The sequence below is a fragment of the Euprymna scolopes genome, chromosome 6 (assembly GCF_053919585.1).
Source record: "Euprymna scolopes isolate OS-2025 chromosome 6, ASM5391958v1, whole genome shotgun sequence".
NCBI classification, from domain to species: domain Eukaryota; kingdom Metazoa; phylum Mollusca; class Cephalopoda; order Sepiida; family Sepiolidae; genus Euprymna; species Euprymna scolopes.
In genome coordinates, this window is record NC_136487.1 from 17,736,072 (window position 1) to 17,761,898 (window position 25,827).

The 25,827-nt window shown below is 33.1% G+C and overlaps 1 protein-coding gene across 1 annotated transcript in view; it reads right to left on the minus strand.

Annotated features, from left to right (window-relative positions):
• Positions 1-18,821: 18,821 nt before the first annotated feature.
• The window catches only part of LOC145277549 (unhealthy ribosome biogenesis protein 2 homolog), a 115,787-nt gene continuing 108,781 nt past the window's right edge, over positions 18,822-25,827 (minus strand). The window contains exon 29 of the mRNA XM_080129019.1: positions 18,822-19,146. Coding sequence (XP_079985145.1) covers positions 18,991-19,146 — 156 coding nt within the window. The 3' untranslated portion in view covers positions 18,822-18,990. The remainder of the gene's footprint in view (positions 19,147-25,827) is intronic.

Sequence of the window (25,827 nt, forward strand, 5' to 3'; positions counted from 1 at the left end):
AAATCTAAAAATATCCTATTTCTGTTTGCTATATCCCCACCTTTTTGACTACAAGTTAAATAATATTCCCTTGTATTGTTAATGGACTCTTCTGCTAATAAACAGAGAGTGATAGAATAGTGATAGACATAAAGTAAGAGATGGACCAAAAACAGTAACTGAGAGAGGAAGAAAGTTAGTAATACCGTAATTAATGAGTAAATTGCAAATTATGGTTAATTAAAATAATTAATATGGATATTTTTTTCTTTTTCCTATAATAACTTAATCTCAAAATGAATTAATATTTTTAATGTAATTTAAATATATAGGGAAAAGCCTCCAAAGGGAAACAAACATTGAATAACTCGGCTTACATGATAAATTTAGTTTCAATAGTGCTCGATAGTATTTATTAGAACTGGTACCGACACACACACACACACACACACACACATGCACATTATTTAGCTTAGTGATAAATCGAGGTTTCGGTCTTTGTGATCTTTATGTCAGTATGCTATTCAACTGTTGAATGATATATTGGCTCTGAAGAGATTGCAAAGACCAAAACTTTGATTTATTGATGCAAACCAAACAACCGATATTGGTAAAAAGAAATTCAACAGAATGCTTCATTATTTATTTATTTATTTTTTTTTTACACAGTGGTCACCACTTATCAAGGCCCGGAAGCCACTCAGGGATAAGGGTTATTGCAAGTACATTACTTTAGTGTGGAGATTTGAAGTGTTTACTTAAGGGGGCGGTTCATTAGGAATTTGTTAATGTTGGACTTGAACACATCCAAGTTGTAGTCAGATGGGAAGCAGGCAGATGGAACAGAGTTCCACAGGCATGCAGTTCTAAGAAAGAAGCTTTGTTCATGGAATCCATGTTTTGATTTAGGCACAGATAAAGAGTGGGGGAAATTTTTCACAGTGGATTCAGCTAGACTGGTGTTTTTCGTGAAAGATTGGCGAGGGGGGGGCAGAGATTGGAGTTCAGACGAGCACCTGCCATGAAAATAACGATAAAACAAGGATAGGCTCGCAACGTCTCTTCTGTGGGAGAGAGGTTGCAGGGTAGAGAAAAGGGCATCCCCCACTAAGCCACAAAGTCTATTTTGTACTCTGTCAAGGCAGGATAGGCTGTTTTTAGCAGCTCCTGCCCAGATATGGCAGCAGTATTCCATCCTTGGACGTACTTGGCTTTTATATAGATAGAGAATTGCATCAGTAGTGAGATATCTTCTGGAGCGGTAGAAGGATCCCACCATCTTTCCAGCGACCCTGACAACAGACTTGATGTACGTGTTCCATTTCAGATCAGGAGTAAAGGTCAAACCCAGAAGCTTGTCAAAACACGGGGCCTCTCCCAGACGAGAGCCATCCATCCCAATTGATGCCAGATGGAAATCAGAGCGTTGTATGATGTAAGGATAGGAGTTTGGTCTTAGATGCATTAAAGGTAACCAGCCACGTCTTCCCCCACTGAACCACGCGCTCGAGATCAGAGGAGAGAGAACTTTCTCATTAACAGCCTTTGATGTGCTGCCGTAGATGGTCGTGTCATCAGCATAGATGTCAACAAATGATTTAAGTATGTGTTTAGGGAGGTCATTGATGTAGATCAAGAAGAGAGTTGGGCCTATGAGGGACTCCAGCATTAATACTGCAGGCCTCTGATTTTTGTCCATCGACCACTACTCTTATGAGCCTATCGGAGAGAAATGATTTAATGATTGAGAAAACATTTCCAGTTATACTGTAGCTGGAAATCTTGTGAAGTAGACCCTTATGCCATACCTTGTTGAAGGCCTTTGATATGTCAAGAGCAATTGCCCTAGAAAGGAAACCTTTGTCAAGAGATTCACTAATCCTGTGAGATATAACCGTCAGCACATCTGCGGTAGATCTTGCAGAGCGGAAACCATATTGTGTGTCACTAAGAAGGTTGTTTCTGCTGAGGTGGTTGACTATTTCTCTATTTAATATGGATTCCAGCAACTTACTCATAACACACAGGAGACTTATTGGTCTGTACTGAGAGGGAGATGACTTATCACCTGAATTCTTAAATACAAGGCAAACTGATGAGGTCTTCCAGGGAGTCGGAAAGCACTTCTCCTTAAGGCAGCGCTTAAATAGTTTCGTAAGTATGGGAGCAAGTTCTGGTTGAAGCTTTTTTAACACTATAATTGTGATGCCGTCAGGGCCAGTTGCTTTACTGGAATCAAGGTTCTTGATTAGCTTGGCGACCTCATGCACGGATATTTGTATGTTACCTAGCGTGTTCTGTATTATAGGAGGAAATATGGGGAGTTGATGGCCTTCGTCGCATAGGGTAGAATTAGCTGCAAAGTTCTTTGCAAATAGTTTGGCCTTGTCTGACGCTGACGAGATGACCTCTGGTCCATTGATAATGGTTGGGATAGAACGCACACTTCTGTTCAGGATCCTATTTGTTATTTGCCAAAACTGGTGGGAACCAAGCTACTGATCAGCTACCTTGGATTTAACAGACTGGGCATATAGCTCTCTTGCATTATTTAATAAGAGCATATTTATTTATTAATAATATTACAGATCAAATCAACATAGTACCATAGGTTTCAAGCAAAGAGAGTAGACTCGGACGAAAAAATTTAAAAAAACTCAAAAGAACACTATTTTTTTTTAGTCTGGCTTTACTCTCCCAACTTGAAGTCTATAGTACCATGTTGATTTCATCTGTTCTTCAATAATATCAATACTCAAAATGGGGATCAGTTTTCTATATATTTAAAGTAATATGATCCCTCATTTCCAGGCCATTCTGTCATTTGAGGGTCGTTACCACTATGAGAGTTAAATCTGCAGCGTTTTTTAATTTTTTTTTTTGTGTGTGAGGGTGGGGGTTCTATTTTTTCAGGCAATTATGTGTAATATTTACACTGTGCCACTCGAACTTATATTTACTACAATAAAACACTTAGTCAACTGCCATAAAAAGCTAGAATGGCTCAAAGATGGAGAAACATTTAAGTATATCAAACTGACCCCTCACTTTAAATTCTAAAAAAATTTTCTTTTTTCTTGCATCTGTTTTTTTTTTTTTTTTCGTTCATGCACGTGTGTGATTTAGTAGAGGATCTTAATCTGCAAATTTACTCCTATTTTATTTATTGAAATCGTATTTTTTTAAAAATTTTAAGCAATTGATTTTAGTTGTATTTATTTTTGCCATGAAATTGAATAACTTCTTTAAAATTAACTTAATTAAATAAGTTATTTTAAGGCATAAATAAAAAAAAATTTTAAGTTTAGGTGTTATGGATTAAAATGCTCGGCTACAAAAAGAAAAAAAACAAGATTCCACTTTTTTACGTGTGAATACTCTGTAAAATCTGATTAAAAGAAAAAGAAACAATATTATTTTAGAATTTTGAGTCGGGAATAGGTTTCACATAAATTTAATGTAAAATGATTCTCCATTTCTGAGCTATTCTAGCATTTATATTGGTTACCTTCCCCCCCCCCCACACACACCAATTTTTTTTTCTTTTTTAGGTGATTACATATAATTTTGTGACCCCCGTCAGTCGGACTTATGGTTAGTGTTGGAAAAATATATTAGTTAAACCTAATAAGGTTAAGATTCTACATCTTAGAATTCTATTTTTCTTTAAGTAATTTAGCTGAAGGTGTTAATCTACAAACATAAAAATTTGTTATTAAAATTACAGTTCTTTGAGTAGAACATTCTATTTTTAATTTTATAAAAACTAGCTGTATATACCTGGTGTTGCCAGGTTGAAACAACAGCTGATGTTGACTAATAATAATCGAAAATAGATTAAATATAAATTGAATAAATCAACTTTAAATCATTCTAAACAGAATAATTAAAGCCGTTCTATTACAACAAACAATTGATAAAATAGATTTTATTTAATGTAATATGTAAATGAGGCTACTTAATGTAGATTTGCTTTGTATAAAAAGCGTATGTATGCATATATATATATAAATATATAAAATCATGCTGGAAGGAAAGTGTGTAAATGTCTGTTTTCAATATGAAAATTAATTTGTGAAAAAGTGTACCATTTGTACATGTTAATCAAATTGTGAACAGACAGGAATATGACTTTATTATAATAGATTAATTGCTGCCCAGAGGGTGGGTAGATTTTATTAGTATATATATATATATATATATATAATGTATGTTTATTAAACTGCAGAAGTGAAATAGGAAATGTATGCATACACAAAATAAACTTAACCTTAGAATAACAATGCATAAATAAGTGTATTTGTGTGAGTATATATAATTAATAAATAAATAAACTGATATAAGCAGATATATCTAAACACATCTAGGTTAAAACTAGTTCATCTTTTAATATACAAAGAAAGATAGCTCATTCTCTCGAAAATTGAACAAAGAAAGAGAAGAACAGGTCAAGTGAACCTGATAAATACACAACCATTTGTTGCTGAAAATGGTTGCTGAAATAACAAAAAATCTGATTGGCTAACTAGCAAACTAAGCACCACGTGAATGTATGAAAACATGCAGTAACATTAATTCTATGCAATAGCCTGACGAATCCTTATGAGGATGAAACATGAAAAATTGTGTAACTTTGCCATATATATTTTCATAACTTTATATATAGTACGTTTAAAGAAAAGTTTAGTTTAATAACTATAACTTTAATTGTATCACAAGGAACTCATGAAATACTTTTTTCTTTTTTATATAAAAAAATAAATGAATGTTGCAAAGAATAAGTACCGCAGATAAAGTTAAGCTCAATAATTAACCTTTAACAGAGCTAATATAAGTAGAATGCAGATTTCTGACATTCGTTATTTTGCAATCATATAATTTATGCATAATTAAATTGAAACGTGGTAATTTATAAAAATTAAAAGGAAACCAAATTATTGTAATTTTTATATATAATATGTTGCATGTTTTATTAATTTTTTTTTTTTTTTTTTTTTTTTTTTTGCTTAGATTAGCCAGTGTTTCAGTCAATTGAGGCCTTCAGGAGACAGTATCTTGAGTGCTAGGAGTCAAATATTTTTTTATTTAAAATTTTTTTTTTAAGCGTTTAATTAAAAAAATGTTCTTATATTTTGGAAGCAAATTAATGTTTTAATATAACCTTAACTGTTTTTTTTTTTTTTTTTTTTTTTTTTTTTTTTTACATTTACAACCTTTCTCTCTCTTTTTAAAAAAATAACATTTTGGTACTTGTACCGTGTCCGTGTGTTCTTTTCATTTATTCTTTTGACTACTCAACATATTGTCCTGAAACGTTGGTTGTATGAATTTAAAAAAGAAAATTTAACAATCAAAATTTGTTGGTTTTTAATAGTATGTACACACACGCATTTAAAACGTTTAAGCACTTCAATACACAGACACAAAAAAAAGGCTTCATTCATTCTATGACGTCTTAGTATGCAGCATCTTTAGATGAGAAAAAAGATAGAAAAAAGGTTTCCACATCAGAGTGCAAAGAAAAAGAAAAAAAATTTTAAGCAAGTCTCCATTGTAATTTGCTTTTCTCTCGACTTTTACGTATTTGAAAAAAGTATTTAATATACTAAAATGTTGGCGCTTATACAGTTTAGTCAAGACATTAAAAATGAAAATATTGAAAAAAAAAAAGTTATATTTCACGTACTTGTTATAGTCTGAAGTTTTCTGCAAAAAATTTCACTTAATTTCATCAAGTAGTTTTTATTTTACAGCGAAAAAACAATTTCTTATGATACTGAGGAAAAGGTTCGATTTTTAGGAAGAAAAGCAAGTAATAAAGATGGGGAGGGAGTGTCGGAGCTTTAATTGGAGTTATCTCCCTTTGGCGTGTTCAACAAATTTCGTAATGGCCGACTTCAATGTGCTTTCATAAAAACGTGTTTTTCTGCTGTAAAATAAAAACTACTCGATCAAATTAAATGAAATTTTTTTTTTTTTTTTTTCCGGAGATCTTCAGTCTAAAATAGATACGTACAATATAACCTTTTTTTTTTTTTTTTTTTCGATGTTTTCATTTTTTAATGTCTTGACTAAACTGTACAAGTACCAAAATGTCATATGGAATTGAATAAAGCATTTTTTGCATAAAGATTTACTTTTAATCTTGATACCAAACTGTCAGATACTCTTCTATGTATGTGTATATGGATATATATATGATGATTTTTATGGGTACATAATTTTATTAAGCATTTGCATAATGCTAGACACAATGCTATTATTATTAATTGAGATATTTTTTTCAGTTTTAACTTATATTTCTAAAGAAAAAAAAGTGTCACATTAGAGGGAAATCAAGAAACACTTTGAAATACATTTTTCTTCTCATTTCCTCTAATTAATGTTTAAAACACAAGAAAAAGTGTTACGGGAAGCAGAGAGATAATTAAAAAAAAAAGAAAAATGGAAGAAGAGTTCACAAACGTCTTTCGGACTTTTCATAGTAATCATTGGCAACGAGGGGTAAAGTCGCTTAGTCATGATCAAAAGACCATAAATAACTATCAGGGGTGAACAAAAAAATGAAAATTATAGTATGGGGAAGAAGGGAGAAAGAAACAAGATGGAAGAAAAATTCTCAACGTACACCTGTAAATTATGGGTGTACTCCTTTTGCTTACAGAGACGGTTGACACAAATTAATAGAAACCACCTCGAGAATTTTTAAGGGAGAAAAAAAATATTTTTTAAGTGCTTTTTGATTTTCCTTTATTATGATACTTTTTCTTCTTTAGTAATATAAGTTAAAACTAAAATGAAAAGAAAAAATACCTTAACAATTAATAATAATGACATTGCGCCCAGTATTATTCAAATGTTTAGTGTGTGTGTGTGTGTGTGTGTGTGTGTGTGTGTGTAATATATATATATATATATAACACACTTTGTTTTATGGTTCTTCTCTACTTTCTTTTGACCTGGAAAAATGGCTCTAGATCCCCTCCCCCCTGTCCAAATTACCCACCCACTTCAAAGGTAAGAATAAAAAAAGTTCTACTCGAAGCTGATCAATTAATTTGCACAAACGTAAACCAATAATGTGATTTTCATCAAAAATCACTTTTGGTATCTGTACAGGAAGTGACTTTCGGTAAGGACCTTGCTCGAATTACAGTCCAACAACATTACTACAATTCTGCAATTATCCACCCCCCTCCCTCTTTTTTAAAAAAAATTTTTAATTATTATTTTGAATAAAACTGCAATAAACTATTTGTTCACACAATCTTTTTCTAATCTAGTTTTCTTAAATTTTTTTTTTTTTTTTTTTTTTTTTTTGCTGTTGCTTTGGAAATGAGGTGTTTCTGCAACGGATGGGGTGAGTGTGTTTTGTACCCGAATCTCACGTTAACGATCAGTGATTTAATTAGTATGAAAGAAGCAACAGAATGATGCAATTTGCATAGCTGTATACAAATCTTATTTCTGAAGACTTCTGATTATTCAATAATTTGGCCGGTCAATTAGTAAATTGAGTTTTTGTGCAGAATTCTGCCTGTTCTTAAAAACAAAAATAAACAAAAATCCGTATGATGTATGAACCTGTGACAAAACGAAAATGTCATATTTCAAAAATCACACCAAATTGTACTTTTATTTTTATAAAGAAAATTATTTTTAAGTGATTAATTTGTAGGTGTGACATCATAAATCTTGCAAGTTTTGAATTGTTCAGTTACCCCCCCCCCCCTTTTTTTTTTTAAAGATTTTTCAAAATTGTGGGCAAGATAATCGCTCCTCTGATACTCATAATAAAAGATAAAACTATTTGATCAGTTTATATGGGTTTTGACATATTTTGTTTCATCACAGGTATGTAGATAATACAGACTTTCTTTATTTTTGCTTTTTAATATAAGGGTAATTATGGACAAGAACCATAAATTGCTTCTGAACCGAAGGAACCCGTCATACTAAAAACTGAAAATCTTGCGTTTTTCTGATTTTACAGCTAAATTTTGTGAAAAATTTCTAAATTCAAGGATAAATATTACCGAACTGCCACATGTTTTTGGATTTTATGAAAGTTTCAGTCTATATCATTTCAAAAATCGAAAAGATACTCAATTTTCAGTCTCTGATTTTTAGCCCAGTCTGTTGAAAAGTGCAGCGACCTCAAATTGTTAAAAATGGGTTATTTCCCTTCATTTTCTCAACTATGACTTTTGGATTCCTCACGTTCAAAAGCATCACTATAAATTTACATGGATTATTTTAAAACTCAAGATTTTCTAAAAACTGGTAGAGTCCGAAATGGATCACCACACTCAATTTCTTATTCCTAAACAAGTTTTGTCCGTCTAAAAAATTGGGTTCCCTTATTCAAACCAATCTGAAATTGCTAATCTCTCATTTTTAAGGTAAATTTTATGGCATGTTCACGAGAAGAAATTTTAAGAATGATGTCATGGTTGGATAAATATCCCATTAAGAATTTGGTTTGTAGAAAAGAACAAAATACTTTAGCATGGCGAAAAAAACGTTATGGTATGGGAGACAATTTGTCTTTTAGTGGCTGTTGTTTGTGACAGCAACAGCTGCAATAAGTATGTTGTCTTTATTTTTTCTTCCTTTAGATACGCTATCGGTTAAATCCTATTATTCCTGTTCATTGTTACACCTTGATTAACAATTCTTTTTTAGTTCCCTTTGTGTGCCTTGGTGAACAACTTCCTATACCTGTGTTCTGCTGATAAACTTACGAGGGTCGTTCCAAGAGTAAAGCCTTTTATTTTTTGCTTTAACTAAAAAAAACAGTGAAGAGCTACGGAAGACACAAGTTGTACCATGAAACTGAGTGACATTTTGTGCTCCAGTATTGATTTTTCTATATAGTCACCACCATTCTTAATACACTTGCCATGAATTCAATGACGCATCTCTGCTTCTAAACACGTCCATGATAGGGGTTGCTTTCTTAGAGTTTCACACCATCAATATCTATGTCAGTTTTTTTTTTACATGGGAGTCACCACTTATCAAGGCCAGAAAGCCACTCAATAAGGGTTAATAAGTGTATGGTAGTCACTGAGACAACACTATATTAATAGTTAGTGGTGGAAGTGGGATAGAAATGGATTATTTAGGGGAGAGAAAGGGGTTAACAAAGAAATTGTTTACATTAGACTTGAAGACTACCATATTGTAGTCAGCTGGAAAGCAGGCCAGTGGAACAGTTCCATTGGTGGGTAGTTCTAGGAAAGCTTTGTTTATGGAATTTGTGTTTAGATTTAGGCACAAAGGGAGAGTGGGGGAAACTGTTGATGGTTGTTGTAGCTCGGCGAGTGTTTTTGTGAAAGTTTGGCAAGGGGGAGGCATAGATTGAAGCTCAGATGAGCACTTGCCATGAAAATAACGATCGACAGGCTTGCAATATCTCTTCTATGGCAAAGAGGTTGCAGGGAAGAAAAAAGGGCATCACTTCCTAGGTTTCAAAGTCGATTTTGAACTTTGTCAAGGCAGGATATAGTGCTCCAAGCAGCTCCCACCCAAATATGACAACAGTATTCCATTTTAGGATGTATCTAGTTCTTATGTAGGGAGAGGATTATGTTGAGTTATATACCTTCAACAATTTTTCTGGTAACCTTGGCAACATATTTGAATCAAGTCTACCATTTCAGATCAGGAGTAAGGCCCAGAAGTGTCAAAACCAGAAACCGCTTTTAGGTGAAAGCCATTCATATGAATTTAGGCGAAGTGGGGATCAGAGCGTTTATAATCAAAAGATAAGTTTGGTCTGAGGAGAGAGACAGAGAGATCTTGGTCATTATTAGCCTTTGGTATTGTTGTCTGTATATATGTCGTGGAATGAACTTAGAATGTGATTTGGGAGATCATTGATGAAAATAAGAGAGTTGGGCCAAGGATGAATTACTGAGGCATGCCAGTGTTGATACTTTAAACTTCAGACTTTTGTCTTCTATCGACGACTACTTGTAAAAACCTATGAGAGAAAGAGAAAAAAATCGATGGTTGAGAAGACATTTCCAGATATTCTATGGCTGGAAATCTCGTGTAGTAGACTTTTATGCCAACCTATAAAATGGCTTGGATATGTCAAGAGCTATTGCTTGTGAGAAGAACCCCCTCCCTCCTCTCGCCGATAGATTCACTGATCCTATGTAAAATTACAGCTGTAGATCTTGCCAGATGGAAACCATATTGCTTCTTGCTGAGATGGTTCACAATTTCTCTATTTTAACACTGATTCGATTAACTTACTCATGACATACAGAAGACTAATTAGTCTGTAATGAGATGCAGAAGACCGATTTCCACTATTTTTAAATATTGATCAAACTAACGAGTTTTTCCAAGGTGTTGGAAGTGCTATTATAGTGAAAAAAAAAATGGTCACCATATTATTAATGCTTAAGTTAAATAGAGATTGTATTAGGTCAAGAATTCTTTCAGAATTTTTAATTTTGATTTCAATGTATTTTCAAATAAGTTTTTGTTATAATGGTTTTACTTTATCATTTTAAAGAGCATTTTTTGCTCTATCGTTTTAAAGCAATTGTCTTTTCAGAACATTGAATACAAAGTGGAAAAAAAGCAAATTCACATAATTTTCTTATTTCAATTCAAGCTAGGCCAAACATTTGCTGAAAGAGCTCACAATACCAAAGAAGCCTTTGACCCAGGAGACACTACTGAACACAGCACAATGGTGGTTTAAGATGATGAGCATACTGGTCGGCCATCAGATGTTGACAACGATTAATTAAGAACCTTATTCGAAGCTAATCCACGCACAACTGTTTGTGAACTTGCTTCTTAATTAGACGTAAACCACTTGAGAGAGATGATGAATAGGTGTCTCCTGAATTGAACAACAACTAAAAGAAATGCTGTTATGAAGTTTCATCTTCCTTTCTACTACACAACAAGAACAACCTGTTTCTTGACTGGGTTGTGACTTGCGATGAAAAGTGCGTTCTTTATGACACTCAGCTCAATGATTAAACGGCAACAAAGCTCCACAACAATTTCCGAAGCCAGAGTTGCACCAAAAGAAGGTCATGCTGACTGGTCGTCGGCAACCGATCTCATCCATTAGTTTTTTTGAATGCAGGCAAAACCATTTCGGTGAAGAATTACTGTCAACAAACGGATGAAATTCATCAAACTTTTAAAACACTCACAAAAAGGTTCAATTCTCCACCATGATAATGTCCGACCACACATTGCTAAACTAACCATGTAGAAGTTGAACGAAATGGGCTACGAAACTGCCTCATCCGCCATACTCTCCATACCTCTCACCTACCGACTACTTTTTTTAAGCATCTTGATAACTTTCTGCGTGAGAAATGCTTCCAAAACCTAAGCAATATCAAAAAAGCTTTCAACGACTTTATTGCCACCAGAACGCAAGATTTTTACTTAACTGGCATAAATACACTTGTTTTGTATTGGCAAAAGTGTGTTTATTCTAATGGTGCTTATTTCAATCAGTAAATTTTTGTTTCAGCCGAGATATTTTCATCTCAATTTAAAAATGAAAAACTACAAGAACTTTCTTGCCAACCTGATAAGTTCCGGTTGCATCTTTTGAGTACTATAACTGGAATATTGTCAAAACCAGTTGCTTTGCTGGCATCAAGGTTCTTGGAGGAGTGTGGTAATATCACTCATATTATTTTCAGTCTGGAGGTAAGAGATCCTGATAGCATAGAGTTGAATTTGCTGCAAAGTTCTTGGTAAAGTGTTTGGCTTTGTCAGATGCTTACAAAATCACCTCAGATCCGTTGATGATGGTTGCGATAGAAGACACATATTTATTTAGGACCTTGTTTGTTATTCACCAAAACTCACGAGAACCAAACCTCAGTTCTCTTTTGTACTTGAACTGTTTTTTAATCCATTTTTCTATTTTGGACTTGATGGACTGAACATGCAGCACTTGTTTTCTATAATCCTTTTGCAGTGATTCTAGCAGTTCTATAAGCGACTTTAGTTTTAAATCATCTATTACGTTTACAGCAATTGAAGTAGTGGTTTCTGTATGCAATGGCGGCAACACATTCAGGAGAGTACCATGGCTGACTGTTTGGTTTCTTTTGGGATTTTTTTTGAGGGTATGTAGCTGTTCATGCCGATAGTTAACCAATCAGTTAAGTCAGATGCTATATCACACGCATTCTTTTTAAACATAGTGTAGAGGTAGTTCCAATATGAATATTCAGAAACTGTCCCAGTCAGCCATCGAGTATTGGTACATTGTTCGATGGAGAGAGATATTTGGTGTTTTGTTATAATTTGTTTTGATCTTTATTGAAACAACCGCGTGATCAGAAGATCCCAGCGGAGACAGAACTGAGGATGAGCATAGTTCAGGGTATGTTGTTAGAAAAAGATCTAAAAGGTGAAACTTTTGTATCATGAATGCATAAGTTTAGTCATCATAAGAATGCATAATTCCTGGCAGAATAAAAAAATAGGAGGCATTATTTTTGGAATGCCCCTTGTATTTCTTTTTCCATTTTTTGAGGGAGGGGCATCTATATCACACTACTACTATTGTGTAAAGTTTGGATGAATTATTTCTTTGATTTCATGTCAGCAGCGTTATGGTTGAGCTAAAAAAGTGACAAACAGATTTATTAAATAATTAACTAGCTGTACCTGCTCGACATTGCCTGGGATAGAGTGAAGGCATTTTAATGACAAATTTTTGTCTATTTTTAAAATTTGTACAGAAAAAGAAATAAAATTTTAGTTGTAAGGGAGATATTTCTATTTTTTATTTTCAAGTAAAAAATGAGTTATTCCATTTGCTGAATTCTTATTTTTTAGTGTTAACTAAAAAAGTTTCAATATTACTTGTTTTCAGGCTGAGACTGCATAACTATTTTTGAATAAACTGTTGCGAAGTTTATTTTTATAGGATCAACTAGTCCGATGTTGCTTAGTTGTAAAATATGCTTAACTATGATATTTTAATTCATGAAGATTTTGTATTTATTATTACAGAGTCAATTTTCTATTGATTATTATATTGTACCTAACATATAGCCATGAGTTCAAGTTAAAATAAATATAAAGCTAGAATCAAAACCAAAACATTTACCTCTTCAGCAGTATGCACCAAGGACAACGATATCAAAACTTTAAAAGTTAACACAATTAAACATAATATATATTTGCACATGTACAGAGGATACACATTAAGTTGAATTACACTTGCCAAGTTTCGATTTAAATTTTTATACCATAGCATTTATTTTTACCGGCTAAAAACTAAATATTTGTTCCACAGGTTCAAATCCCTTATATATCAAGTTTCACGTTTGTTAGATCAAAAATTCACAGAGTAGTTTGGTAGAGATCGTTCTGTGCACACACACACATGATCACTTATATATGTTATGTTGTGACTCCTTGGCTATAATAACAGCGTAGTATCTGTGTTATGTTGTGGCGGCAGTGTCAAGGGTCAGAACGATTATTATGATTAATTGTTAAATTATTTAGGTTAAAAAGATATTCAGAAAAATATTTTAAAAGAAAAGAATGTTAGTTAAAATATTCATGTTAAATATTTAATTGGGGAATTTTGGCCCAAGGAAAAATGTTATGAATTGAGGAAAAGCATAAACAAAGCTAGTTTGGAATTTGAGATGGAAAAAATAACAATGTGGTGTACGTGGCAAACAAGATTGTCCACTTTGGCTAACGTTAAAGGCATGTAAGCCAGGAGAAATCGGAATTAGGAGTTAGTCTGTAACGGGAAGTAAGTCGAAGACACAAGTTGGGAGTTAGTTGTTTCTGTGGTCCGATGGAAACATCTACAGACTAACTAAGAAAAATATAAGGGAGAAGATTAGGAGCTGCAAACTCCGAGACATGGAACATTTGGAAATAAAGATTTGGAAATGATAACTAGGTATTTTGGGTATTCCATTCGGAAGAAGAGGCCTTCATTTCAGGTGCTTGCCAGAGAGAGACAATAAATAAGGTATGTGACCTGTTGGGTGTCAAGCAGACAAGAGTGTTATTCGTCATTGTTAAAGACTGTTATTCTCCCATTCATTATTGTCCTGAATATATGAAAACACCTACATACACATAAAAAGATTATTAAATATACACATAACAGATCGACACATACAGACACCCCATATATAAAGAAAAATAACTGTCCTTATAATTCTAACCACTAAACGATATACAAGTATCGATTATAGCAACACATATACCTTGTATACACTAGACACAGTTATATAAACCCAACAATACAACAAATCTATATAATTTTGTTAGCGTTGTTTTCATGAAGCATTGATTGAATTTTAAAAATGTATGATTGAAATAGAATTGAAAAAATGTATAAAATTTTGAGGATGACGTCTATCGCCAAAATATTAATTTTAAACAAGTAAATATTTGTGTATTTTCATAATATTGCGTTGTAATTTGGCTTTCAAACGTATTTTAAAATTCAATCAAGGTTTCTACCATGGAAAACATAGCCTTGACTTTTATATCGTGTTCACCAAACGCATTCTTCCAGCATTTCAAAATAACAATGCAGATAACAACACGCAGACTGCTTACTGTTTTTTTTTTTTTTTTTTAATTTAATGGCAAGGTAAAAAATGAAGAAAAAAAAATGTGTAAAATTCTGAAGATGGTGTATATCGCCGAAATATTAATTTTAAACAAGTAAATATTTGTCTATTTTCATAATATTGCATTGTAATTTGGCTTTCAAACGTATCTCAAAATTTATATATATATACTAGCGAGGGGTACCCGGCGTTGCCCGGGTGTTTTTCGGGGTATGTGAAAAAACCCCGAAAATGTGAAAAAAAAACGAAGCCTTCACGACGCGCAGTTGGAAAATAGTAAAGTGTTAAAAAAACAAACAGGTGCGCGTTTTTGATTGACGTGACGGCGATTGGTATTCAGCAGTTACGATTTTGTGTGGGACAGTTTTGAATGAGGTGAATAAATCGGTTTGTTTGTTTTTAAAATCCCACTCCCTGTTTATTAGGAGGAGCGAAATGAAAGCTACAGTCTGATATGACGAAGTCGACATTGAACAAACGTTACTTAGCTCTCTTGAGACCACTGGCTTTCGGCCTGTGATTAGAGTCGAGTTTCGCTTTTTTTATACCGAAAACTGAATGTAACGCGTGCCGATGCGGGAAATGTCGAATAATTAACGTTTGAAAGTCAATAAAATTAAATAGACAGGCGAGCTCCGTGGATAACTTTGAGATATTACAATTTATAGATGATATAAAAAGTTTTAAGAAGTTGTGAACCGAGCAAGCGCTTCTTTGAAAGAAGCCTTTTGTGTACATCGAGGAAAAGCGTGCATACATACACACATACATTTTCGCTTTTATATATATAGATATTTCTATCAAGTTATCACATTGGTCACAATACTGCGTACAACTGTTTCAACCGGCAGAATAAGAGATAATCAGGTGTGCAAACTAAAAAAAAAAAAATTTGGATCGTAAAAATACATTTGGTAAAATTTCTTGAATTCTTGAAAAGCTTCTTTACAAATGAGAAGTACATGCTTCCTTGGGAAAGCTGCAAATCAACATTTGTTTAGATAAACCAACTCCGGTGTGTGGAGAGGGATGAGGGCATAGAATATTTACTCTGATTATTTTCTCAGAATAAACTATACAAAAATAACTTTAGCTCTTCCATTCACAGAGAGAAATAAACATGAAAATGTTGATTTAATATTGAAGGAGGAGAGGGGGGGGGGCTTTTTTTCCTTCTTTTTTCTCATTATTTCCTTTTCTCCCTTTCTTTTTCCTTTTCTTCCATTTCCTTCACAGCTTATTTAAGAGTATAAAGTGTGCATATAAATTGGTACCAACTAAATAAGGAAATGCTGAACAAATGCTGTTGCCTTTTTCTAGATTCAACCTTTGACCTTTACATCAGGAGTGTAAACACCTTCAAGTCAACAACATAAGATACTAGACTTACTCAGTGTTGTCTAGACATCAAACATGTTGGAAAGTGTATGAATCCCCCTCTCCACCACCATGTTTGCCAATTTTGCAGATTAATAGTAATGTAATTAGTAATGTAATCTGTTCTTACAATTTTTAAAGAAAAGAGAAAAACAAAATCATAAAAATATTTCGAAATGTTATCGCTGACGAGTTGAATATTACCTCCCTTGATCAGATCCATTCAGACAACAAATAAAATTTACTGCTTGTTATACACATGCTTTTGATTTCTATCTTCTAATCTTTCTATACTGACCACGAATGCCAATACAACTTTGTATCAAAAGACTAAAGAACTCGTACCCTACAGTGATAAGAGAAAAAATTTCAATAATATTTCAAAAGAAAAGAATAAAAACAAAATGGAAAATCTATCACATCTGAAAGACCTGGACTCCAATCACGAAAATCTAGCTGTATGATGGAACAATGTTCATTATTTTAACCTCACATTTGAACTTTTAAACTTAACTCATAGCACTCTTGCCCCCTCAATGTACATATTATCAACTAACCGAACGAATAGCAAAATCCCACACCTTCATTGAGGTATCTACTCCAATAGTTTCTTACCTCAGACTGCTAGACTTCGGAACTTCTTCCTTGTTTCCTGCTTCCCTGACTCTACTAAACTGTAGAAGTTTAAATGTACTGTGAACAGACATCTTGCTGCTCAACTTCCCAGTCTCCTGTTAATGATCCCAAATATTAGACCCTTACGTTCCAAGTGGCAATATGCCATGTTTGGAATGAAAAAGAAAGAGTTAAAATAAATAAATGAAAAGTTTTTACATGTACCGAAAAAAAACCTAGTAAAATGTACAATTTCTTTGACACAAATTTTTCACAGACAAGACCAGCAGAACTCAATATAAACCGGATAGCATAACAGGATACTTTTTTGAGTGAAGCTGGCTTTTTGTTACTGTATCCCTCATGAATACTAGCAATTTGGAATCAATGACTGGGTGATCTCCAACCATTTGCGGTTTCAGTGTGATACTATCAAGTGTCAGGAAGTAGGGGAAGAAAAGAAAAAAAACAAAAAACATAGCAATAAAACCGAGGACGTAGGTTTATCACCAAAACAAAGGTATAGGAGTTGTTCAAAGGAAGCTAAATAGGATTGTTAATCAAGGTGTGGCAGTGATTTGGAACAAAAGATCAAACAATGTCGGTTGAATTTTTAACCCTTTATGACCTGGTTGAACTAATTTGTTCAGTTGTAAATAAATGAATATAACGGCATAAAGTGGGAATTAATTCAAACACACCTTGTACGTATTAGTTCCGTATCTGGGTAGATGCCAGATACCTCCAGAATGCAACTGCCCATTACTTACATTCAGTATGCCGCCATCTTTCTCAGAGAGTGGAAGATTTCGTTTGTTGTCATAAAGACACTTTTTTCAAGCACTATGGGTAATAATCAATGAAATGCAAAAAAAATTCTTAGTGGTAGTTTAACTATTAGACTCCATAATTTTTCCAGTTTGTAGACAATCAAACTTATAGTGTAGTATCTGTTCTTCAGATGCTGCACTTCAATTTCTTGTTCTCTGTCAGTGGAGGAGATATCCTTCACGACTGAGACAATTTTTATTTTTGTTCCTTTTCTCCATGCTAAAAAACGACCCTGGTGTCTAACTCTGTTCCGTGAGGAGGCATTGTAAATAGGAACTAACTAAAACTAACAATATTTTTTAATTATCTACATCACAATTCAAGCAAATTAAAGGGCATGATTCAGCCAGCATAGATGTCGCGTGAGGATGACTTGTTGGATGGAATTAATTTAGCAGAAAAACCATTGGCCAGAGCTGACTGCTATAATGCAGGATTGTTTGCACCAGTGCTTGGTAGATCTTTACTTTGGTTCTACGCCTTATCTCAAATCTTGATCAGAGCTTTTGTAACTGGCACTGGTCATTTGAGGTGAATGATTGACGGTCAAGAGACATTATTCTAGAGTTTCATTCAAATAAAATACTAGGAGCGGGAGAGTGGGGGTCAACACTTACCGATACCAAAAAAACACTCGAAGATAAGGGTTAATGAGTATCACGGTGAGACAATGATGGAGCTTGAGTAAAAAACTAGTAAAACAAAAAATATATTAAAAAAACAAAAAAAAATATATATATATATATATTAAAAAAAAAAAAAATATATAAAAAAAAATATATTAAAAAAACAAAAAAAAACAAAGATATTAAAAAAACAAAAAGATATTAAAAAACAAGAAGACTCTTGTCTGAAACATAGCTTGCTGTGAGACATTCTTCTCTGCCAGTAATTTATGGATATATTTTAATCCCGTATGTGGTAAGACTAGAGTTCTTCGTCCTTGAACAATTGAATTTCTGCATCACCTTAGCCATTTTGAAGCTCCAACTTCCGCCATTGCCACAATGTTGCATTTCTATGCTTGTTTTACAAGTACTTTAATGAAATGTGCTCTAATGAACTTCTAGCAAATGTGCCTCCATAATGTACATACGCCTTGACTAACCCAGCAAACAGCACAATCTGTTGAGCTCCCTAGATGCTGGAAAGCATTCTACTCTAAATATTTTCTTCCCTCAGATGTCTAGACTTTGAAAGTCTCACCCTGTTTCCTGATTCCCTCACTGTATTAACCTGCAGAAGTTTAAATGTAATGTAAACAGACATCTTGCTACTCAACTCCCCACAATACCCTGTTAGAGATGATCCGAAATAGTAGCCTCTTACATTCCAAGTGGCAATATGACTTGTTTGAGGTGACAAAGAGTAAAATAAATAAAAAAATAAAATAACAGAAACTTTGTTGTCTTAAAAATGTTATAATTTCAAGGTGGATCAAAATAGAAAAATATTTTAAATAAAAATATGAATTTTCATGAATTGCTTATTTGATGTAAAGCTGAAATGATTTTTATTTTGTCTTGGAATTTCCTGAACAATTGCAAACTGTTTGGTTTATATTCTGTCCTCATATATTGCCTTCGTATTTGTGATTCTGCATGTATTTGTTGTAGACTAAGTGGAACACTTGCTTCAGACCATCTGGAAGTTCCACCATCAGATTCTGGGTGGCATGTTGGTTGCAGAGAGTTAGCAAAATGTACAATCCATCGTCCAGAAAAATCTGAAAAAATAGACAGCAAAAACATAATTCAAAGAAGATTCAATTCAATAATAAATTTATATCTCAATCATCTATAATATAAAAGCAAAAATGAGTGTGTGTGTGTGTGTGTGTGTGTGCTTTTTTTTGTATGTTCGGCAAAAGCTTTTTGGAGCTGGGGGCGGGGGTCACTAATTCTTAGAATTTTTTATATACTCCCTAGATTATAATATCTATGATTTACGAAATGAGGTCATGTCTATCTTTTATTTGAGCGACTTTTATTTTATAAAATTCATGCTATCCCGTGGTCCCGTGTGTTGTGTTCATGGTTTTTGTATAAAAAAGCGAAACTTACGAACGCCAAGGCTTCGTATTGGGGACGTCCAGAAAGCAATGAGTTTTGATCACTGTGTGGAAAACCCCTCATATCAGACAATTGCTATTCATTTGGACATTCCCCTTTTTATGGGGAGCTGATTGCTGGTTTTCCCAAACATCTTGGTGAATCAAATACGCAGAAAGCGTAAAGCTTAACTGGGTCTGCGTGATTTCATTTCTCTATGGCGTGATGTTTGACCAAGAAAAGCATCTTTTAAACGTTTAATTTTAACCTGTCTCACTTCTCTGCCCAGTTAGTATTGCAGTAAGTTATCACACATTTTTTTCGCCTCAAGGCTTTGGGTTTGAGCTTACCTGCCTACAAAAACTTTTTTTTCTTTTACACCTCCAAACACCCGGGGAACGCCAGGCACCCACGCTAGTCTATAAATAGAATATAAATGTCACCTGTCTGTTTAAATGTATGTACACATTTATGTCATATGCTACTGGTACCATGTAACCCAGTACTACCTGCCTCATGGTCGGGTCACCGGTGACTAAACTGGTTCCCCCACCAGACTTGTTTGGTGAGGAGGGTGGCTAGTCTCCCTGAAGGATTAAAAACAAAACCTTCCAAAGGGCGAATGAACCCTTTTTCGGGGTCAACGGCCAACTAGCACCGTATGTGTTTGTGTGTATGTATGTGTGTGTTGGGGTGGAGAGGGCTCCCGTAAGCCGTGGTGAAGGCAACCTTTCTAGGAGAAGCAAATCTCTGATTTAAAAAACGATAAAGCGGAAGACCAGTACCCGCATTAAGCTGGTCTGCAGTTTAACTTGTTGCTGGCTATCTTGCTCTTGCCTGTTGCTGGATCTCAACATTTTGAACCGAGAGAGAGACTTAGTTGTCGTACAAAGCTAAGACTCTGTAATATCATCTGTGTATAGATACTCCCTCAGGCATTTGTCTATAAAAATGGTCCTGTGGCGATGGAAAAGTTGTGACGTGTGGAGGCTTGAAATGCTGGAAGCATGTAATAATTGATCTCAATGACCGTCTCCAGTGTCATGCCTGCTTGAGTGTATGAATTCACCGGTAGGCCTAAAAAAAAGTCATTTTTGGGCTCATGGACTTTAGGTGTTTGAGGGAGTGGCACTTGTCTGACAAGATGTTGCAATCATCATGTATGTAAGTATGTATGTATATCTGCCTAAAACTTTCGACATAGGCGACGGATTTTTACGAGATCGGTATTGTTTTGAAGGTTGACCATTTGGCGACAAACATCAAAAAATTGGCTAAAAACATTAATTCCTGGGCACTTTTCTACAGGGAGGGGGGGGTCGCTATTTTCACCGATATTTTCGAAAGTCATCCCCTCTTTTTTGATTGACTAGCTTTAATTTAAACATTTGTCATTTCCAGTTTTGGCAATGGATGTAAAAGCAAAGACGTCATGTTTTTTTTGTTTTGTCACATTCTTTTCCTCCTTCGCGGTATGGGTTCGAGCCTGCCTGCTTACTACCACTTTTTTTTTTTGCTCAACACACACTTTCAAGAACCCGGGCAATGCTGGGCACCCAGGCTAATATTTTATCAAGGACAAATAAAATCATTTGAATCAAATTTCGAATTAAATGAAAAGGGAGTGAATGATGTTGGAATAATATATAAAATATTAATAACATGCCATAATAATGGTCAAGTTGTCATACCTACAAATAAAAAATACATATACATATATATATATATATATATGGCCTATTAACCTCACTTTCTAATGATACAAGTGGACTAATCCAAAGAAAGGAGTTGTTTTCTTCCTTACATCTCACCGTACTTGCCAAGAACAAGTGAATCTGTAAATAACCCTTGACTATAAATGATTAATTTAAGACCAGGTAAAATGTTGTCTTCAGTCTTAAACACTAGACATGGAAACTGGGTACCAAGATTAAAATTAGGTGCACAAAGCAACTAAATATATACAAATATCTTTGTAAATTTTAGAAGCTAAAATAATGCAGATAAATATTTTTTAAATAAATATTTTTTAAATAAATATTTATTAAATAAATATTTTTTAAATAAATATTTTTTAAATAAATATTTTTTAAATAAATATTTATTTAAAAATTAACTTTGTTTCGAAAGTATAAGGTCTTCTTCAGGACCAGACACATTTTATGCTTTTTCTTTTTCCTTCCTCGTGGCATGTTGTCACTAGACAATTCTGTATAGTCTTGATTGTTCCTCAATATAAGCATTGGGTAATTTGAATGTGTAAGTTTTAGAAGCTAAAGTAATATATATATATATATATATATATATATATATATATATATATATATATATATATATATATACTAGCAAAAGTACCCGTCGTTGACAGGGTTCAAAAACAGCCTACAGAAAATGGACTCTGATTTATTAAAGTATGATAGGTTATGAAAAGGAAGGGTTGTAAAGAGATAGCTTCGAATTCGGGAGTATCAAAACCAAAGCAAAATATGATGAAAGCAAAAATAAAATAGATAAACTCCATAATTTATTATACCATACCTGTTCACACTGAAACACTTATCACAATATTCTGTGGATCTATATTAAAAAACCTTGTTAAACTTTGTGACATATTTACATTCTATGGAGGTCAGGTGTGAACGAACACCCCATAATTTTATTATACCATATTTCTTCAAACTGAAACATAATTATCAAAGTATACTTACGCAGATAGATATGAAAAGTCTTTATTAAAGTTTGTGCCTATTTCCATTCTATGGAGTACAGGCGTGAACGCAGACCCCACAATTTTATTATACCATCCCTATTTAAATTAAAACATACTTATCAAAGTATTCTTATGTACATCTATATCAAAAACACTTTTAAACGTTTTTTTTTAATTTTTTATTTCCATACTTTGTGGATCAGGCGCGAACGCAGACCCCACAATTTTAATGAACCACCCTTCTGCAGGATCAAACATACCCATTCCTGTGTCCCGATACATCTTCTATTATTATATGTAATCAGTTTTTAAAAATAGTCAACCATATACCATATAGGAGCCTATTATGAATAGGCTCCTACACACACACAGACATTCAGCTTTATATTATATATATATATATATATATATATATATATATATATATATATACCCGGCGTTGCTCAGTATTAAGTGTAACATTAAATTCCTTAAAAAAAAGAAAAGAAATTGAGACATAGGTCATGCGAGTATTATGTTTTTTCTAAACTGTTCATTTTTTGTAAGAAAAAAAAATACTTGAGCTGAAACCAAAACTTAAAGACAATGAGTCAGTACGATAACCATTAGGCCAATTTGACACGATTTTCCCAAAATCTTTTCAAACCTACTTATCTTTAGCATAATGTAAATGATTCAGACATGTGCAGTCATAAAACAGATAAAATCCAATGACACCCATGTGCCAATTTTTCAATTTTTACCCTTTATAACCATTTTTCTGGATGAAAACATTAAAAAGTTCTCCACGTCTGATTTTCAAGACATGTTTTGCTATAACGTCTTCAATATGTCTTGAAGACGTTATAGCAAAACATGTCTTGAAGACGTTATAGCAAAACATGTCTATAAGACGTTATAGCAAAACATGTCTTGAAGACGTTATAGCAAAACATGTCTTGAAGACGTTATAGCAAAACATGTCTTGAAGACGTTATAGCAAAACATGTCTTGAAGACGTTATAGCAAAACATGTCTTGAAGACGTTATAGCAAAACATGTCTTGAAGACGTTATAGCAAAACATGTCTTGAAGACGTTATAGCAAAACATGTCTTGAAGACGTTATAGCAAAACATGTCTTGAAGACGTTATAGCAAAACATGTCTTGAAGACGTTATAGCAAAACATGTCTTGAAGACGTTATAGCAAAACATGTCTTGAAGACGTTATAGCAAAACATGTCTTGAAGACGTTATAGCAAAACATGTCTTGAAGACGTTATAGCAAAACATGTCTTGAAGACGTTATAGCAAAACATGCCTTGAAGACGTTATAGCAAAACATGCCTTGAAGACGTTATAGCAAAACATGCCTTGAAGACGTTATAGCAAAACATGCCTTGAAGACGTTATAGCAAAACATGTCTTGAAGACGTTATAGCAAAACATGTCTTGAAGACGTTATAGCAAAACATGTCTTGAAGACGTTATAGCAAAACATGTCTTGAAGACGTTATAGCAAAACATGTCTTGAAGACGTTATAGCAAAACATGTCTTGAAGACGTTATAGCAAAACATGTCTTGAAGACGTTATAGCAAAACATGTCTTGAAGACGTTATAGCAAAACATGCCTTGAAGAAGTTATAGCAAAACATGTCTTGAAGAAGTTATAGCAAAATAATAAAAAAAATTTGTTCATATTCCATATGTATGATTGTGTTAGTAGGCAGAATAATGATTAGTGATGATTGAATATTGGCAGGCTGCTGCAAAGAAAGTGGGCTCCCTCTACCGTGCTAGAAAATTACACCAGAGGGACAATTTAATTTGTCTAGAATCTAGTCGACTTATACACAGGTAATATCTAAAATGACACAATTTTTGGCATTAAAATACACATCGAAATTATACACAAGATCGACTTGTACACAAGTATATATGGTAATAAACTTATTTGCTGCGTGTTAATTTTTCTGTCTAAAATTTAATTTTTTGCATTATCAAGAGAAATATGAGCTTTATCAAAACATATTTGTTGATTAAATATATTTCTCATTCCTTGGAATTTCCACAGGTCTTGCTAATATTAACTAATAAAACTAATTACTTATTAAAACTAATAAAACCAATTATTAAAACTATTAAAACTAATTATTAAAACTATTAAAACTAATTACTTATTAAAACTAATAAAACTAATTATTAAAACTAATTGCTTATTAAAACTAATAAAACTAATTATTAAAACTAATTACTTATTAAAACTATTAAAACTAATTACTTATTAAAACTAATAAAACTAATTATTAAAACTAATTACTTATTAAAACTAATAAAACTAATTATTAAAACTAATTACTTATTAAAACTAATAAAACTTATTATTAAAACTAATTACGTATTAAAACTAATAAAACTTATTATTAAAACTAATAAAACTAATTATTAAAACTAATTAATTATTAAAACTAATAAAACTAATTATTAAAACTAATAAAACTAATTATTAAAACTAATAAAACTAATTATTAAAACTAATAAGGTACTCCTGCAGTATTTTACCCACCGATTTCACGATCTTAGCCGAGCGTTGATCGACATCCGTCGGAAAACGCCGGAACATGGCGAGCGGTACGATACTCTATCAGCCAATCAGGACGCTTCAAACGAACGCGCAGCAGACGAATAATTTTCATTGGAATTACACACATAGCGTTTCATTTCAGTTATTTTATTGTTCAAAGTAAAAATACACAGCCTTTCATTTCAGCTATTTAATTTAGCGATAAAAAAAAACAAAAAAAAACCCGGGAGTAGTTGGAAACATATTTATGCGAATTTATGTGGAGACAAAAATTTGGACACAACCCTTTTGTCTCTATAATAAATCAAATCGCGGAAGGCTACCCGGTTTGGGAAGGAGCTTCTTCTTTCCACATCCTCTGAAAACCCTTTGCTCCCTACTTTGCCTTTACAGTCAGTAGAAAATCTTCCAGTCGGAACTAAAGATAAACAGTAATTGTTGTCCCCCCCCCCTACAAACATTACTGAAAAAAAAAACAAAAAAAAAACATTGTTGTTAATGTTTAATAACGTTTTGTTAAAAACAAACAAGAAAAAAAAAACATTGAAGTGTTTATTACTGTTGCTTACCCCCCCCCCCAAAAAAAAAGCTATCGGAAAACAGAATGAACCAAAAAAAAAAAATATTCAACAAAATAAATTTATTTTACTTTAAAAAAACTTACGGTAAGTGTTTGTGATTTATTTTATCCAAATTTTTTGTATTAATTTTATCCATTTTGTTGTGTGTGTAATATCTTTTCCTTGTAATGTTGTTGCTATTCACATACTTTTAGCGTTCTTGCACCGACCGTAGCTCCGAATTCTCGGCTTTCGTCGGCGTTAACGCCGAAAGTGTTCGTCAACGCTCGGCTAAGATCGTGAAATCGGTGGGTAAAATACTGCAGGAGTACCACTAATAAAACTAATTATTAAAACTAATAAAACTAATTACTTATTAAAATTAATAAAACTAATTATTAAAACTAATTACTTATTAAAACTAATAAAACTAATTATTAAAACTAATTGATAAAATAAATTATTCACAATGTGTTGTGTTCTTGTTCTGATGCCGATAGATTTTGTTGTTGCAAAAAAA